Raw genomic sequence first — 16858 nt, 5'->3', positions numbered from 1 at the left:
ATTTTAAACCAATCAAGATTTTGACAGCATTTTAAATAACAGAGTTATTCAAAGATGCACTGAGTGCTGGTGGAGAAGTGACCTTGCCTCTTTTTATCTTGCTGATGATTGAGCACAGGTACTTCTGCACTGGTGATCTTAGGCATGCCAATAACCCCAAGATTTTCCAGGAACTGCTGATATGAAACTTGTATGCTGCTGTTCTGTTGTTGCTTGCACAATCTGAAACATTGAGGGGGTTTATTTTGATGTTAATAATGACATTGATTCAAATTTAGAAAGCATATTGTTACAATACCCTAATGATATCACACCGTTAGACCTAAAAGCTATTTGACAGCCCTATAGTTAATTAAAAAAGGATACTGTGGTATCAGTGATATCCTACCGAAGGATTGAATCTTAGATGGTACAGTACAGAAAGAGGCCATTTTCTTCATCAAATCTGTACTACTCTTGAAATACAGTCATTCTGATGGTTTATTTCTGTGAGGGCAGTTTTCTCTATAGAACTAGATTTATTAACATTTTCCACAGATTTTCATTCATCTAATAGGGAATTCAGCTGATCACCCTCTTTTCTACCTTTGTTTCTTCATCAAGAATTTACCAAACTCTCTTCTGAAAGCTACTACTGAGTTACTTCCAATATCCAATCTCAAACCCAAACTCTTGTATCAGTTTAAAAATGCAAACATGAGGAAATCTGCAGATGCTGGAATTTAAAGCAACACACATAAAAGTTGCTGGTGAACACAGCAGACCAGGCAGCATCTCTAGGAAGAGGTACAGTCGACGTTTCGGGCCAGGACGAAGGGTCTCTGCCCAAGACGTCGACTGTACCTCTTCCTAGAGATGATGCCTGGCCTGGTGTGTTCACCAGCAACTTTGATGTAGGCTCTTCTATCAGTGCCCTCTGGTTATTTACCTTTGTTCACATAGGCTATTCCTCTAACTCCTTCATGATGTTAAACATTTCTTTCAAATTTCTTTAAGCCAAGAGAGCTCAAGTTTCTCCTATCTTTCAAGTAATTGCAAATTCTGATCACTGGAATCATTCTAGTACATAGGACATTGAATAGTACTGCACAGGACCAGTCCATTCTGCCCATGACTGTGCTGAGTACAAAGTCAAATTAAATTAAACCTTATCCACCCTCACATGATCCGTATCCCTTCATTCCCTACATGTTCTTATGCCTGTCTAAATGCCTATTAGATGCCATTATCATGTCTACTTCCACCACTACCCCAGGCAGTATTTTCCATGCACCTATCACTCTTGTAAAAAAAAATGTTCACTGTATGCTTTCTTTAAGCTTTCCCCCTCTCATCTTAAAGCTATGTCCTCTAATATTTGACATTTATGCATTGGGAAAAAGACTATTTATCCTATCTATGCCTCTCATAAACCTATAAACCTCAATCAGGTTTCTCTTCAGCATCTAATGCTCCAGAGAAAACAATCCAAGTTTGTCCAAACTCTCCATAGAGATAATACTCTCTAATGTGGGAAGCACTCTTGGGAAAATCTCTTCTATGTCTTTTCTAAAGTTTTCACACCCTTTTTAATTCCAGGAAATCTCTCAATCCACAAATGACAATTTATTCAGTGATCATATATCAGAAGGTGAAACATACAGCCTGCATTCAGCTAGTTTTGCAAAACGGAAATGTTGTCTGCACTCAACAGTCATAGCTCCTTGAGCTTATCTGAGATGGGGATTTCTAGGAACCATGATCGATAAAGGTTGAGTAGCTTTGCAACTTTAACTAAAGCCAATATGGAAACAGAATACAGTAGCATCATAACAAGTGCAGCGAGTATATAAGCCAGGTACTAGGGATTCCATATGACGAATTTTAGTTTTTGAGTTTTAGTTTAGTGAATTTTAGCTTTAAATCAACATATACAACCTCTTAGGCCTTTCTTGTTTTCATTGCCTCCTTAAATTCTTGAAATAGCTCTAGATTTTCCAAACTAAGCTGTCTTTTACTAATTAGTCAGCAAAATAGAATAGCCCGAAGTAGTCAAAACAGTGAAACCTTAGTTTTAAGAGCTCATTAAGAGCTGCTTTATATGCAACTTTATCTTGGAGTAGCTATTTCAACAAAGCTTTGTATCTGTGCCTGGATTTGTGATGAAATTCAAATAATTTTGGAGCAAGAAACAAAAATTGGAGGCATTCATAGAATAAAATCACAAATGTGTTAACTGAACACAGACTAAATTATTCAATGCAGATGAGATTAATATTCAATAAGAAACACCCTTCCCAATGTAGAAACTTCTTTGCTTGAGGCACAGAGTATCAGAGGTTTATGAGTATAATCTTTTAAAGTTCAAAGTAAAATTTATTATCAGGGTACATATATCCCTGAGATTCTTTTTCTATGGGCATACTTAGCACGTTTATAGAACAGAAACTGTAAACTGTTAACAGACTGTGCAAATGCAGATATAAATAAGTAGCAATAAATAATGAGCATGAAATAACAATATAACGGAGTACTTAAATGAGTGTAGCTACGCCCTTTTGTTCAAGAGTCTGATGGTTTTGGGGTAGTAACTGTTCTTGAACCTGGCATTGAGAGCCCTGAGCAACCTGTACCTTCCAACTGATGGCAACAGTGAAAAAAAGAGTATAGTCTAGGTGGTGAAGATCTTTGATGATGGATGCTGCCTCCCTATGGCAACGTTTCATGTAGGTATGCTCAATGGTTGGAAGGGTTTTCCCCATAACATACTGGGCTGAATCCATTACCTTTTGTAGGTTTTTTCCACTCAAAGTCATTAGTGTTCCCATAACAGGCCATAATGCAGCCAGTTAGCACCCTTTCCACCACACATCTATGGAAGTTTGCCAAGGTTTACGATAACGTGCTGAACCTCCGCAGAGTCCTGAGGAAGTAGAGGCGCTGTCATGCTTTCTTTGCAATAATATTTATATGATGGGTCCAGGACATATCCACTGAGATAGTGACACCCAGGAATTTACTTCATGCATCCACAGAAAACTTGGTTTGTTTTTTGCTATTTGACTACCTTCACAATTCAAAGTAATGAAGTACTGGAAAGAGTGGCTAATAACTCTTGAATGGCATGTTAAAGATAAAGACTCAGAGTACAAACATAAATCCTACAACAGTTAACATCACTCTGACTGTTACCCTCACCACGGTCATGAGGATGTCTACAGGTGTTGGAAATCCAAGCAACACACACAAAATGCTGGGGCAACTCAGCAGGCCAGGCAGCATCTATGGAAAAGAGTACAGTTGATGTTTTGGGTCCAGATCAAAGGTCTTGACCCAAAACATTGATTGCTTACTCTTTTCCATAGTTGCTGGCTGGACTGCTGAGTTTCTCCAGCATTTATTGTGTGTTCTCACCACAGTATTCATTGTGCTTGCCAGACCCTTAACACTTATTCCTACTGTAGCACAATATAGCTCAGTAATGGTAGGTCAGCCAAAGCAAATCATCTTACATGCATCAAATCTGTGAAGATAATTGGAACTGTCTCCAAGACTTGCATATTTTAATATCTTGTGAGCTCTTCTGTCATCTCTCAACTGACCTCCAACTTTATGTTTTTATTTTCCTGTGTTGCTGTTTTATCCGTGTAATTGACAGCATAAAACTTAAACAAGTTTCTTACCCCTAATGGAAAATGGTGCTGGAATCAATGGTACAAAATTGCAGCAATACACCCCAGAAATATACCCCACAATAATCAAACGGACAAAAATAGGCACAATTTTCATACAAAATAACTTGCAAGTATCAAGGCAACATATAAAACAAAACCACTGAATTTCCTTAATATGTAATGACTTTTGTCACCCTAGGCACCATGTTTAACTGGAACTGACAAAACTGGTACACTCAGACACCAATTCTGCCAGGAATCCTGATTCACGTTCAGGTCTCTTACTGACTTACAGTAACTCACTTGTGCTAGCATTTATTTGTTTTCAGGAAAATGTAATGAGCACTGAAATAGTTTGAATGAAAGTCAACCATGATCATAGTGCACTAACCTTCACTCCATCTCCCCCACTTGAACTCCTACCAAAATCTAAACTCTCCTTTCTCAACCTCCCTATAGCCTTTGACTTGGTAAACTACACAAATCTCCACCAAATACTTACCGTTCTCCAGTTCATTGCAACTTGCTTGATTCTACTTTTACCAATCTGCTCAGAGACAGTGCATCTCCAGTAATGTATTTTCTTCTTGATCCTGTTGAATTTCCTAAGGAAATACCTCTAACCATTTTTTCTATCGCATTTACTTCCAGAGGGGCAAATCTAGGGCACTTGCAAGAATTATTTGGCACACTGCAATTCTTTCATTCTTTAAACCCCTTAAAAAGATACATAGTGATTATCTTCTCTGCAAAATGAAGCATCAAGTTATTTTTTACAACCCAAGAGCAATGAAATTTTTTTCACAGGAAACATCTCATCCTGGCTTGGTATCAGCTGGACAATTTCAAGAAGACTTGATATTGGATGATATGTTTTGAAATCCTCACAGACCTAATGTATACATCAGAATTTGGATAGTAAATGGTTGGACCAGTTTGCATTGGTTTGGTTCTGGTTAAATTTTTTCTTCTTTCATTTGAAGTTCATTGGAAATTGGAAAAACATTGGAAATTCAGTAATAATAACAGTAAATATTGTATGTAGTTTAGCGTCTCCGTGAATACTCATGTGAGTTATTGTTTTCAATAATGATGAACTTTGTCATCATCATCATCATGGGTTGTCACACCAGAGAGCCAGCCACTCTAGTGTTGTTTGGTTATGTCGAGCAGGTCAGTGTCAGCTAAATCAGGTGAGAGTGGGCAGTTGCGCAGAATGTGTTCAATGTTCTGCATCCTTTCGCCACACTCACAGGATTCGCTGGTCTTTAAACCCCACCACCAAATTGTCTCCTGTCCTACAAACTCCCGCTCTCGCTCTGTTGAGAGTGCACCACTTCCGTCTGTCAAGCAGTGCCCTGTCTGGCAACATTTCTGTGGGGTCTTGCACTGTATTGTTTGGTGGCGTTCTGGCTTCTGTTTGTTGCCAGAGGTCAATCCTGTATGTTTGGGGGGATGTTCCGTGTGGTAGTTCCTCCACTGTAGCAAAGCTTTTCCTCGATTTTAGGCGGTTGGAACTGGCACATGATGATGTAGTGGGTGCCGTGGATCCGAGTTCTGTTTACCTTTTTCAATTTTTGTTGTAGTGTGTCTTCGGATCTCTGGGGGAACAATCCCTGCAGGTCTGTAAATGATGTTAGTGGGTGTGGGGCGCAGTGTGCCCGTGATTATTCGGCAGGCTTCATTAAGCAACGGGTCTATTTTCTTTGCATGGGCTGATCTGCCCCACACAGGTGCACAGTATTCTGTAGCTGCATAGCAGAGTGCTAGGGCAGTTGATCTAAATGTGTGAGCATTAGCTCCCTATTTCGTGCCTGCTGATTTTTTCAAGAGAGTGTTTTTGGACTTGGGTGGTCCTATCCAGTGTCACACCCAGGTAAATTGGAGTCGGATGGTGTGCGAGCTCCTTCCCACACCAGAAGATCTTGAATTTCTGAGCTGCTTCTCGATCCCTCAGGTGGAAATGTACACATTTGAGTTTTTGCTGGATTTAGGTTCAGATACCATTTTTCATAATACGGCTTCATTGCTTCGAGGACTGCTGTTAAGTCGTACTTCAACTTCTTGGAAGGAGTTAGCTTGTGTTGCTATGCTTAGGTCGTCTGCATAGATAAACCTGTGTGTTAGGAAAGGTTGGTTGGTCGTTTGTGTAACATTAAATAGTAGAGGTGCCAGGACTGATCCCTGTGGTAGTCTGTTCTTTTGTGGACGCCACCTACTCTTAATTCCATTCATTTCTACATAAAATCTACGATTTTCTAGGAGGCTTCTTATTACTTTGACTGTGGTTTCGTTCTTTAACATTTTAGATAATTTCAGTAGAAGGCCTCTGTGATTCACAGTGTCGTATGCTGCTGTTAAGTCAACGAATACTGCCCCTATAATTTATCACATTTCAAAGCCATCCTCAATATACTGGTTTAAGTTCAGGACTTGACCGCAGCAAGAGCGGCCTGGCCTGAACCCGGCTTGGTCTGGTGTTAGAAGATCTTTGACTAAGGGGGATATTCTTTTCAGTATGAGTCTCTCATAGAGTTTATAGAGGGTGCAGAGCAAGGAAATTGGTCTGTAATTTGTAGGAATGTTGGGGTCTTTATTGGGTTTTAGGAGAGCAACAACTTTGGCTCTTCTCCATTTTTTAGGTTTTTTTTTTAATTTTATTTTTATTTGGATAAGGAATTCACAAATATCATGTACTTTTTTCACACATATAACCTGTTTCATTTTTTTATATGTATAAAACTACAATTATTTATACATTCTTAAGTACACATTGAGATGATATAAAAGGAAAATAAACATTTAAATAGATAATTATGTACTGTGGTAAATCTAACCTACTAGGCTAAGTAATGGAATTAGTTGTTAAGAAAAATGGTAATAATAGTTTCCATATAACCCTTCTGGACCATTTCCACTGGTCCAAAATGTTGTATATAAGCCTATGTATCAACCATTGTAGGTGTTAATATCCTAATTTGTTCATGCTTGCTCCTGCCCACAGACATAATTATCCAATCCCTATGTACTTATTTACTTAATTTTTTCATTTTTTTATCCCTTTCCCAAATCTTTCCCTTTACTTGTGTTTATTCTCTATTTTCCAAAAGAAAACAAAAAAAAACAAACATTTAGGCTAGGGGTGCTTACGTTAGCAATATTACTGTGTTGATGAGAAGAGCAGTATAAATCATTAGGAGAGTCATCTAAAGTCTGCTTGCATTGGGTTTATATATTCAATCCATTTATTCCAGATTTGATAAAATTTTTCTTTTTGAGTTCTCAGGGAGTAAGTCAACTTTTCCATTTTAAATATTTCCAAGATAATTTCGTACCAATCTTCTAATGTAGGTGGTACTGGATTTAGCCATTTTCTAGTGATTGATTTCTTACTTGCCGCTAAGAGGGCCTGCAGCAACTTTATATCTTCCTTCTGTTCAAGAAACAATACATGCCCCAAATAGAGTGTCTCAAAGTTCAGAGGTATCTGGGACCTAAGTACCTTAACTAATGTTCTATGAATACCTTCCCAAAATAGACTTAATTTAGGGCAATCCCAAAAAATATGAAAATGATTTGCCTCCTTGGAGCCGCACCTTCTCCAACACATCACATTTGTATCTTTATATTTTTCCTGATATGGGGTCTTGAAGTATCTTATAATGTTTTTCCAACAATGTTCTCTCCAAGTCAAAGAATTAGTCGAGGACCATTGAAAGCTGCAGATTTTCTCCCAAGCCTCCTCTGAAAGTACCAACCCCGCTTCTTTCTCCCACTTCTCTTTAATATACAGTGTATTTACATTTTTAGCATGGGAGAGTGCATTGTATAATCGAGAAACTGATTTACTAGGTATTGAACTGCAAGCCGAATTCAGAATCTTGAAAAATTCTAATTCTACTGTTGATAGGTCTGTATATCTACAACTCTGGTTAACATAGTTTCATACTTGAAGGTACCTAAAAAAGTCATTATGTTCTAGGCCATGTTTATCCTGCAGGATTTGGAAACTTTGTAATACTCTTTTATCTATAAATGAGAGGTAGGTTGTAAGACCTTTCTTTATCCATAGTTCAAATCTTTTATCTCCTCTGTTGGGAAGGAATTCGGTATCATATGCACACCATCTAAAGAGTTTTAATATGTTATTAATTCCACATGAATTAACCACCTTCTGCCATACTTTTAATGTAAGATTTATCCAAGCGTTTTTAAATTTTTCCAACTGGGCCATCAATCCTTTGTCAGCTATTGAGGCCTGAAGAGGAAAACTGTCAACTAATCCAAATTCTATTTCCTTCCATCTAGCCTTATATTCCCTATTACACCAACATAACAGAGGGGTTATCTGTGAGGCATAAAAATAATTTCTCAGGCAAGGAAGAACCATACCTCCTCCTTCCTTCCCTAACTGTAAGGTGTTATATCGAATTCTAGGTTTCTTTCCTTGCCAAATGAAGCCGGAAATCCATTTGTCCCATTCCCTGAATTGATTATCATCCACCTCCATCGGTAAAGTACGGAAAAGATACAATAACCGAGGAAGAATATTCATTTTTATAGTATTTATCCTTGAATTTAAACTTAAAAAGGGGATAAAATTCCATCTATGCATATCTGCTTTTATCTCTGAGATTAATGGCCCATAATTTACCTGTGACAGTGTTGAAAGATCCTTCGGCAGGGTTATTCCTAAATATTTTAATGATTTAGCTTCCCACTTAAGGTCATATGTATCCTGCAATTTTTTGGATGGTGTATAATTTAGGGACAGGCAGTTAAAAAGGAACAGAAGCCAGTGGAGTGCTTTAGGTCCAAGGTGTTTAAGGAATTCATTAAGAATCCCATCTATGCCAGTAACTTTGTTGGATTTTAGCTGTGATACTTCATCCTTTAATTCTTCTAGGGTGAGAGGTGGGAAGCTGTTATTCCCCGTTGAGAAAGTTGACTTCATCTTCTGATGTTGCTTTTTCTTTTGCCTCCGTTCCTTGTTATTTGGTCGACCATTTAGTATTAGTTGGTGGTCAACCTGATTTGGTGTTACGGCAGCAATTCTCTGAGGTGATCTATTGTCTGAGTTGAATTTCCGAACAGTTGCCCATGCCTTCTTACTGCTCTTGGTCACGTCTGTGTTTTCTATCAGTTCCTGCCAACGCTGTTATCTGTCTTGGCTCAGTAGGGACAGAACTGACTCTCCCATTTCAATTGTGTCTTGACCAAACGGGTCTTCGTCATACAAGTTGACATACTCATCATAACTTTGCTTGATATCACTAGTCAATCCCTGAATATATTTGGTTCTGCAGCCTCTAGGTATGTTCTGCTGCACAACTTTCCAGATTAGATGGACAAATTTATCATAATGATCAGGTTCTGGTGGTATGGCATCAATAAGATCAAGAGATTCTGCGAAAGATGTCCAATTCGCTTTTCTCAGGTTAAATCTTGGTAGGTACTTTGATGGTACGGGTCTCAGAACTGGAAGGGATTCTACCTAGACTGGACGGTGTTGGGATTTGAGTATATGTTGGAGGACTGTTCGTGTGAAGAGGATGGAGCTTGCCGAGGTAGCAAAGGCCAGGTCTGGATTGTATCTTTTTCTCCATCTGGCACTTGTGAAGGTAGGGGTGTCCTTTGACTCATATAGTTGTATCATGGGCTCTAAACAACAGCTCAAGGCTGTTCTTTAGAGCCCATGATACAACTTCTTCTCCATTTGCATCGTCATCTTCATATCTCCAGTTGGTGCTATGGCTATTAAAGTCACCAATAATGAGGTACATTTTGTCCCAGAGATCTAGGTTAGGTGGCCACATGAATGGTTCATTAGGGGGTTTGTAGACCAAGATGATATTTATGTGTTTTGTTTCAACTTTCAGAAGTTCCACTGAGCCAGCTTGGATGTTTTCTGTGCTCATTACTATAGATTTATCTTTAACAAAGATTGCACTTCCATAAGTTTGGCTAGAGATGTCAATAGCCAAGTGCATTCCTGGCACATAGGGTTGGTTGTTCAGCCTATGAGTTTCTTGTATGCACAAGATGTCCGGTTTTAAGTTTGCCAGGATTTCTGCTTTACTGTGGCTGAAGCCTTCAATGTTGTGGCTAACGATTTTCATAATTTCCAGTGGGCCGAGGATTTATCCTTTTACCACCCACTGGATCACTTGGTCTGGCGTGTAATGTCAGGATTGGTCTCCTTTCGGATTAACAGGGTCACAGCGTGAACATTCCTGACTCGATCTCAAACTTGGTCAAATCTAATAATAGGAGTAGATTTACTGATGAAAATAGTGCTACATATATTGGTCTCAAACAACCAAATACAAGCTGGATAAAACATTTGTCATCGTTAGTGCAGCAACAAAAGTCTTACTGAGAGTAATGTGTGTTTATTTTCCTTTTCTTGATTTTTTATGAATATGCACCAAATCTTGTAATTCCACATTCATATTTCTTATGTTATACTGTATATAAAATACAATAATACTATTTAGAAATAGTTGTCTGTTAAAAAGATTAATATTAATAATTTCTGAATAGTTATTCTAAAATGCTTACTTTATTTCAATCTGTCTCTGTTATGCTTTATCAATGATCATCATTGCTCAAAATTTCAAAATTAGTATGGCACATTAGAGATTTTGTTTTAGAAGATTATCACCAATTTGGACACTTGCTCTCAAAAAGGTTTACCACCCACCCTTGCCCTACACATTTACATTTTGCAAAGACACAGAATGAGTTTCAATTATTGAAATTCATTCTGACAATTATTAATGACAATACAGATCTTTTTTCCTCCATTAGCCCTTTCCCCACACTTACTTTCTTGTGTTATAGACCTTTGCAGCATACAAGATATTAATACTTTGTATTTTTGAACCACATAAGCCAAAGGAACCTCAGTATGGAATTAATTTATAAACCACTGGAGAAATGTTGAGCACAAATCTTAGAAATCAGAAAGCTTAGTGTCCCGTCATCCATATTATGAAAAGTAGTAGCAATAAATCCAATCTTTAGAACATCACTGAGGAACATTGCTTACTAAGTACATATCCTTTATCACCATCTTCCAATTTCATTTTTTCTTTTATAACAAATACAAAATTTAAATTTTATCAAATATTACTTAAAATCTCCAATGTACCAAAAAGTACAATATTAATTATTAAAAATCACTTACTTCTCTAAGTGCTGATCAGAAATACTAAGACAGTGGGTTTCCAGGATCTTTCGCAATTTAGCAAGGCTAATTGTACCAGTTCTTTCAGGATCATTCATCATAAAACACTTCTGAATTTCATCCCAATTGTGTCTAATTTTGTCACACAGAATATCTTCTACCTGGTTGGAATGCCAAGCAAGGGTAAATGGAAAAGCAAGAAATTAAGTAGTATCAAAAGCGTCAAACTTTGTTTATGCACAGATCTTTTCATTTAAGCTGCTCCTGAATGGGTGAATCCTTCTATACCAACAAAATTAAATCACTTAGTAATGTCGAGTTTTAAAGATTGCTGTGGGCTTCACATACTTTGTAAGTGCTGGCTTTTAGCAGTTTAAATCCTCTGGTTTAAAATACTAAAGCACTTCACAATCACCCTGCAGACCATCAAAGTATCCAAATAAACTAACTGCACTGAAGCACCCCAGAAGCCGCTCGAGTCTAACCAAAGACTTAATTTAATTGGCCCCTTTAAAATTTTGTTCCTACAGCCTCCTTTTTCAATTGAACACCAGATGGCACAGACAGGAAGAAGTAAACCTAATGCTTTTCAGGACCAAATTCATAAAGACAAGATCTTTATAAGTGGTGTAATAAAATCTATTGAAGAGATAGAGGTGTTTCATCCTGATTGATCCCTCCATATGCCTTCCAGCAGGAATCGGAGCAGTGTAGTAGTCAGAATTGAGGATCCTGATGAACAACTCCATGAAACCACAGTTCTCAAATTAGCTTTTGTGCACATTTCTGGACATCAAATGTGAGGGTTTCTTGCCTATATTGTTCAATAACACAAACATCCTGGCTTTAACTGTCTCTGCCTCACAAAAATGTTTGTAAACATATATACTTATACATCATCCTCATCTATTCAACACCTACCTAATTATACAAATTTAATCTGCTCTTCTGAGGTGTTTCAGATACCGAAAGGAAGTAGTTGCATCCTGTAAGTACATACATTGTTCCAATAAAGCAATCTTGACATGATATACAATTTTCATTTGCTAATCATTGGCCAATTAGTGGATCTGTGCAAATTCAGTTAAAACAAAGTTTGTGACCAATTACAATCAGGCAGACCTCATCCCAAACATTTTGAAGGTACAGTATGTGTGCACCTCTGTTCCAGCCCCAATACGCACCACCTTTAAGAATGGGACCATAGTTTATCAAATAATAATGCTTGTAACATGGACCAATTTCTCTGCCACTGGACACACAAAGATGCCTAAATTATGTAATGAACTTGATGATGAGATTCAAACATACAGGTACGCCGCATTCACATTTCCGCAAGAGGCTACAGAGGAAGTTTGTATCAAATTCTACTTTCTGAATGAAAACCAAACAATATTATGTCACAAACAATAATAACACAACATCCCAACATCCCTTCCTTCTCACTGAAAGCCATAATTCTAGCACCTAGTCCACATTATTATGTGCTGCGCTGTAGAAGCTGGCTGGGAGAGTTCAAGTTAATGGTTTGATTCACCCTGTACTTCTGACTCATCCTATACTTTTGTGAAAATAACAGATCTCAGCTCACAGTAAAATTACTTGATAAAAGCAGGTAATTTTACTTTAACAGACTTTCTGACAGTGCATGGTTTTCGACCAAACAATAAGTCTATTAGTCACTTTCACATAGTTGCCTGTTGCTTCCATTTCTCGAAGATTAATGTTGGCAACTCCCTTGCAAACACATTTCTTCCCTTCTCCGGCCAAATATTTTTGATATTAACAGAAAACTCACTACACTTTCAGAATACAGATTCATGGACTCTACTTGAACTAGGATTTTCTTTTTAAATATTAATCCTGTTAGATCCTGTGTTCTATCAGGATTAACACAATTTGTTAAAACAGGCATTCCTACATTCAGAATTGCCAAAACACACACAGTTCACTAAAGTTCACAAGTGCAACTTGCGAGAACAAATTTGCGTCAAATATTTCACAGAAGTAAACAGACATACTTACAGTTCCCCATATTGCTGCTGCAGGAGTATGCTTCTTGACAATTTTAGTTCCATTCAAAGAACTTTGGTTCTTCTGGTAAGGAAAATAAGGGGAAAAAACTTATGGATCTTAAGTAATAATTACTAAAGTATCAACATTTTGAGGCATATTACAAAAGAAGGAAAATGGAAGATGGTGATAAAATGATGTACTGAAATTGGTAAGCTGAGTTCCCCAGTGAGGTTCTGGCACCTTAGTTTTTCTTTTTTTTAAAAATGTGGACAGTGAGATAGCAAGTCACCTGTCCAAGATTTCAGACTCCAAATAGCAGAAATAATTCATGGTGCAAAAGAAATTCCCACCTGTAGAACAGGTTCAGTAACATGAAAAACAACAAAGTGCAGAGGAGCAAAGATATCAAGGAATCCAAGTACACAACACTTAAATTCTGAAATTACTTGGCACAAGTTTACAATTTCACTTTAACAAGAGTCTATGACAATGTGTGCTTTTTCTACCAAAGCAGAAACCTATTAAGCACTTTAGCAGAAAGGTATATGAAAAAGAATTTTAAAAGTACATGCAATATTTCAATTTTTTTTCCTGTGTTGATTATAAAGACAAGGATGTTATGCTTTAACTGTAGCAAATCTTGGTGAGACCATTTGAAGTACTGTGTCATTTCTGGGTGTTCCATCACTAAACAAATATATTGGTTTTGGAAAGGACACAACAGGAATATCAGACTCCAATGTAAAGTTCCAATGTTTACATTCCCTTGTGTACAAAAGAGCGCAGATGGAGAGAGGCGGAGTATCTGCAATATTTATGAGAAAACCAGTAATTTTCTCTGTACTATTCTAATGGTATAACATAATAGATTGGTTATAAAGAAATGTTAAAGGTCAAACTAGCAATAAACATACTACAAATTGAACTGGAGCAAGCCTTTGGAGTGTAGAATCCACCTTTCCTTCAGATCTCTTCATACAGATCTTTACCAGACATATATTTAATTCAACAAAACTGATAACTGTTGACCAGTAGATGTGAATCAAGTTGAATGGGAGGACATCCTCCAGATATTCAGGCATTTTCTAACAAATGATTTCCCCTTTGAAATAGTAACTCCTTTTCTCTTCCCACAAATTCTGCTGAACTACCTTGTGTTCCCAAAGCTTTCTGCTTTTATTTCAGGCATTTTGTTACATTGCTAACTAGAAGACTTTGCAAATTAACTTCCAAGATCTATAACTACTATTTTCATGAGAGGTTGCTGTAGAATTTGTTAAATTTAACCAGAATTTTAATGTTTCTTACCTATGTTTACACTTACTGTGAAAGAAGAGAGTTTACATTTTTAGGTATTGTGTTATTAAGTCATACAAAGTGGTGATGCATTCATCAATGTTCCATACATTTTTTTAGCTTTCTCAGCTTCTTCTCACCTTTCACCCAGCATAATCTCATTTTAGTAGATGAGAATGTAGGGTTAAGGTTACAATTAGATCAAGCATGGTTTTGCTGGTGTTACAGCAGGCTCAAGGGGCCTATATGGTCTACCCCGCTAATAATTAGTATGTAGGTATAAATTGTTAACACTGTTTCTCTATCTCCAAAGTTGCTGCAGAGTATTTCAAGCATTTTGTTTTTTATCACTAAAACTAAAGACAAATACAGATGGTTAGGAACATCCAAATCATATGGTAGCAACAGTACAGGAAGGATGAGGAAGCACTGGCGAGGGTGCAGAAAAGGTTCACCAAGAGTTACCTGGATTGGAGTGTATAGCCATAAAGAGAGGTTGAACAAACTTGGATTGGCATTTCTGGAGCAAAACAGCCTTAAGAGAATGCTAGAAATATATAAAACTTTAAAAACATAGAGTAGATAAGAGTTTTTTTTTTACCAGAGTGAAAATGTTGAATACTACAGAGCATAAGGTAAGAAGATGGAAATTTAAAGGGGATATGCAAGACAACATGTTTTTAAAACACAGAGAGAGTGGTAATGCACTGGCAGGGAGGTGGTGGAGAATGATAAGATTGAGGCAATCAGACAGACATGAGAGAGCAAAGGACATGGACTATTTGCAGGCAGATGGAATTAATTTAATTTGGCATTCTGGCCACTCTTGCAAGAATGAGCCTATTCTTGTGCTATACAGTTCTGTGCTCTTTCTACGTTCCCTCAAACTTCTCTGTTCTCCTTTGATAGTGTGACAATATATATTAGTTTGATTTGCAGGTGCATCTAACTATTAGAAGTGCATTACACAATTCCCTCAGAAATACTTATATTATGACCCAGGATTACTGGAAAGAGATTAAAATTTTCAGTCTAAAAGGGAAGAGTGCTGACATACATATTATTAGAACTGTCTGCTTTAACAATTAAGAGGTTTTTTTTTATAAAACTGTGGCCTATCGTCTGAATTACTCAACTTTGTTATTTTCAACATTACCCCAAACCATCAAATACAAAGCAGAAGCTTTGCTGATTCTCTCGTATTGTGATCTGGTGTACGGTGTACCACCGTGTGAGCCTGTGAGCAATTTTAACTGTAGTGCAGTGGGAAACATTTCTGCAAATAAGTGTTGACAAACCTTTGAGGCATTATAACTAGTCTATTATAATCTTCACAGGACATTGAATTATCACTAAATTTTATATATATGCACAGTGTTACAGCATGTTTCACAAGATACAAAACAATTTAAATTTACTTTACAGCACTCACTGTTTTCTAACTATCTCCAAAGATTGACATATCATCAACTATTTGGTTTCAAAACAAAAAAAAAGTGATGTTTGACATACCTTTCCTTCAATTAGTTCCATAAGTTGGTTATAACGAAAATAGCCACTGTGCTGTGGATCCAGCAATAACATAAATGTTTTAATCTCCTCATCAGTTAGCCGAAAAGGGAAATGCTGTAGAATTTGACGCAGTTCTTGTCTAGCTATTATGTCTTTGCATTTCTGAGAAAAAAATGAAACTGTTTTACTATAAAAACATTATAGAAACATAGAAAACCTACAGCCCAATACAGTGCCGAACATGTCCTTACCTGAGAAATTACCTAGGGTTACCCATAGTCATTATACAAAGAATCATTAAAAATAACATTGCCAGTATCTAAAGTCCAATTACTTGTACTTATACATTGAAATGTATTTCTGAAAAAGTTCAGCTAAGCTATTTGAGGGTATGTTTATAACTCTGTAAAGTTAAAATCTACTTTAGCACCAGAAAGCTACAGTTATTATGTGCAAGAAATACAAAAATTTAAAATCATGACATATACCTCCTCCTCCAAGGCAGGGTATCTCTCCTGGAAATACTTATGAAGCTTCAGGACAACATCCATAACCTTTTTGTTCCCAAACATTTCTCCAGCATGAGTCAACCTGTGACAAGATGTAAGGCTGTGTTTCAAAATAATGAAAAAGATGAAGACTGAAGCACAAATAAGAAATTTTAGACTTTATTTGAATGACTGAAATGGACTATTATGACACCAAATCTTTGAGAACCAAATTTACAATTTCAGTGATATTGCCAGTATGACATTAAATCAATATGAGTTACACACATAGTAAATTTTTATCCAACCTAGCATTCTAGTGCATTAGGTGAATATCGAACTGTAATAACAGTTTGAAAGAGTGATGCTCCTGTGGAAAACTGGTCAATATTTTCCTTAAAATACCTGAAGTCCTAAATATATGAATATCTTAATTTATAGAAGGTGCTGTTCTCTGCAAGCTAGCATTTATTACACATAAAGTACTTGGCCATCTCAGTATTTTTCTCAGACACCAGGGCCCTTTGTTAATTGGCTGGGTGAAAAGCGTTTATACTTGAATTGTCCATCCAGAAGCAGGTTCAAATGATATCCCTGGTGAGCTCAAACAACAGTCTTTTTGGAGTAAACTGAAAGTGTACTGTACAAGCTGCAGCAAAGTGTTCTCTATAATTTCTCTACCTGCTAGCATGTATTTTTCTTGA

The 16858-nt window shown here is 37.0% G+C and overlaps 1 protein-coding gene across 2 annotated transcripts in view; it reads right to left on the bottom strand.

The window, feature by feature from the left end:
- Nucleotides 1–16858, bottom strand: part of efcab6 (EF-hand calcium binding domain 6) — a 109516-nt gene that overhangs the window by 56530 nt on the left and 36128 nt on the right. For both annotated transcript variants that reach the window (XM_072267851.1, XM_072267849.1), the window contains 5 exons: nucleotides 16155–16275; nucleotides 15667–15828; nucleotides 12868–12939; nucleotides 10843–11003; nucleotides 88–222 (listed from right to left, as the gene is read on the bottom strand). In XM_072267851.1, the coding sequence (XP_072123952.1) occupies nucleotides 88–222; nucleotides 10843–11003; nucleotides 12868–12939; nucleotides 15667–15828; nucleotides 16155–16275 (651 nt within the window). The remainder of the gene's footprint in view (nucleotides 1–87; nucleotides 223–10842; nucleotides 11004–12867; nucleotides 12940–15666; nucleotides 15829–16154; nucleotides 16276–16858) is intronic.

This window comes from Mobula birostris, chromosome 9 (assembly GCF_030028105.1).
Source record: "Mobula birostris isolate sMobBir1 chromosome 9, sMobBir1.hap1, whole genome shotgun sequence".
In the NCBI taxonomy this organism is placed as follows: Eukaryota; Metazoa; Chordata; class Chondrichthyes; order Myliobatiformes; family Myliobatidae; genus Mobula; species Mobula birostris.
The sequence above is the reverse complement of the archived record's forward strand: the minus strand, read 5'-3'. Positions and strand labels throughout refer to the sequence as shown.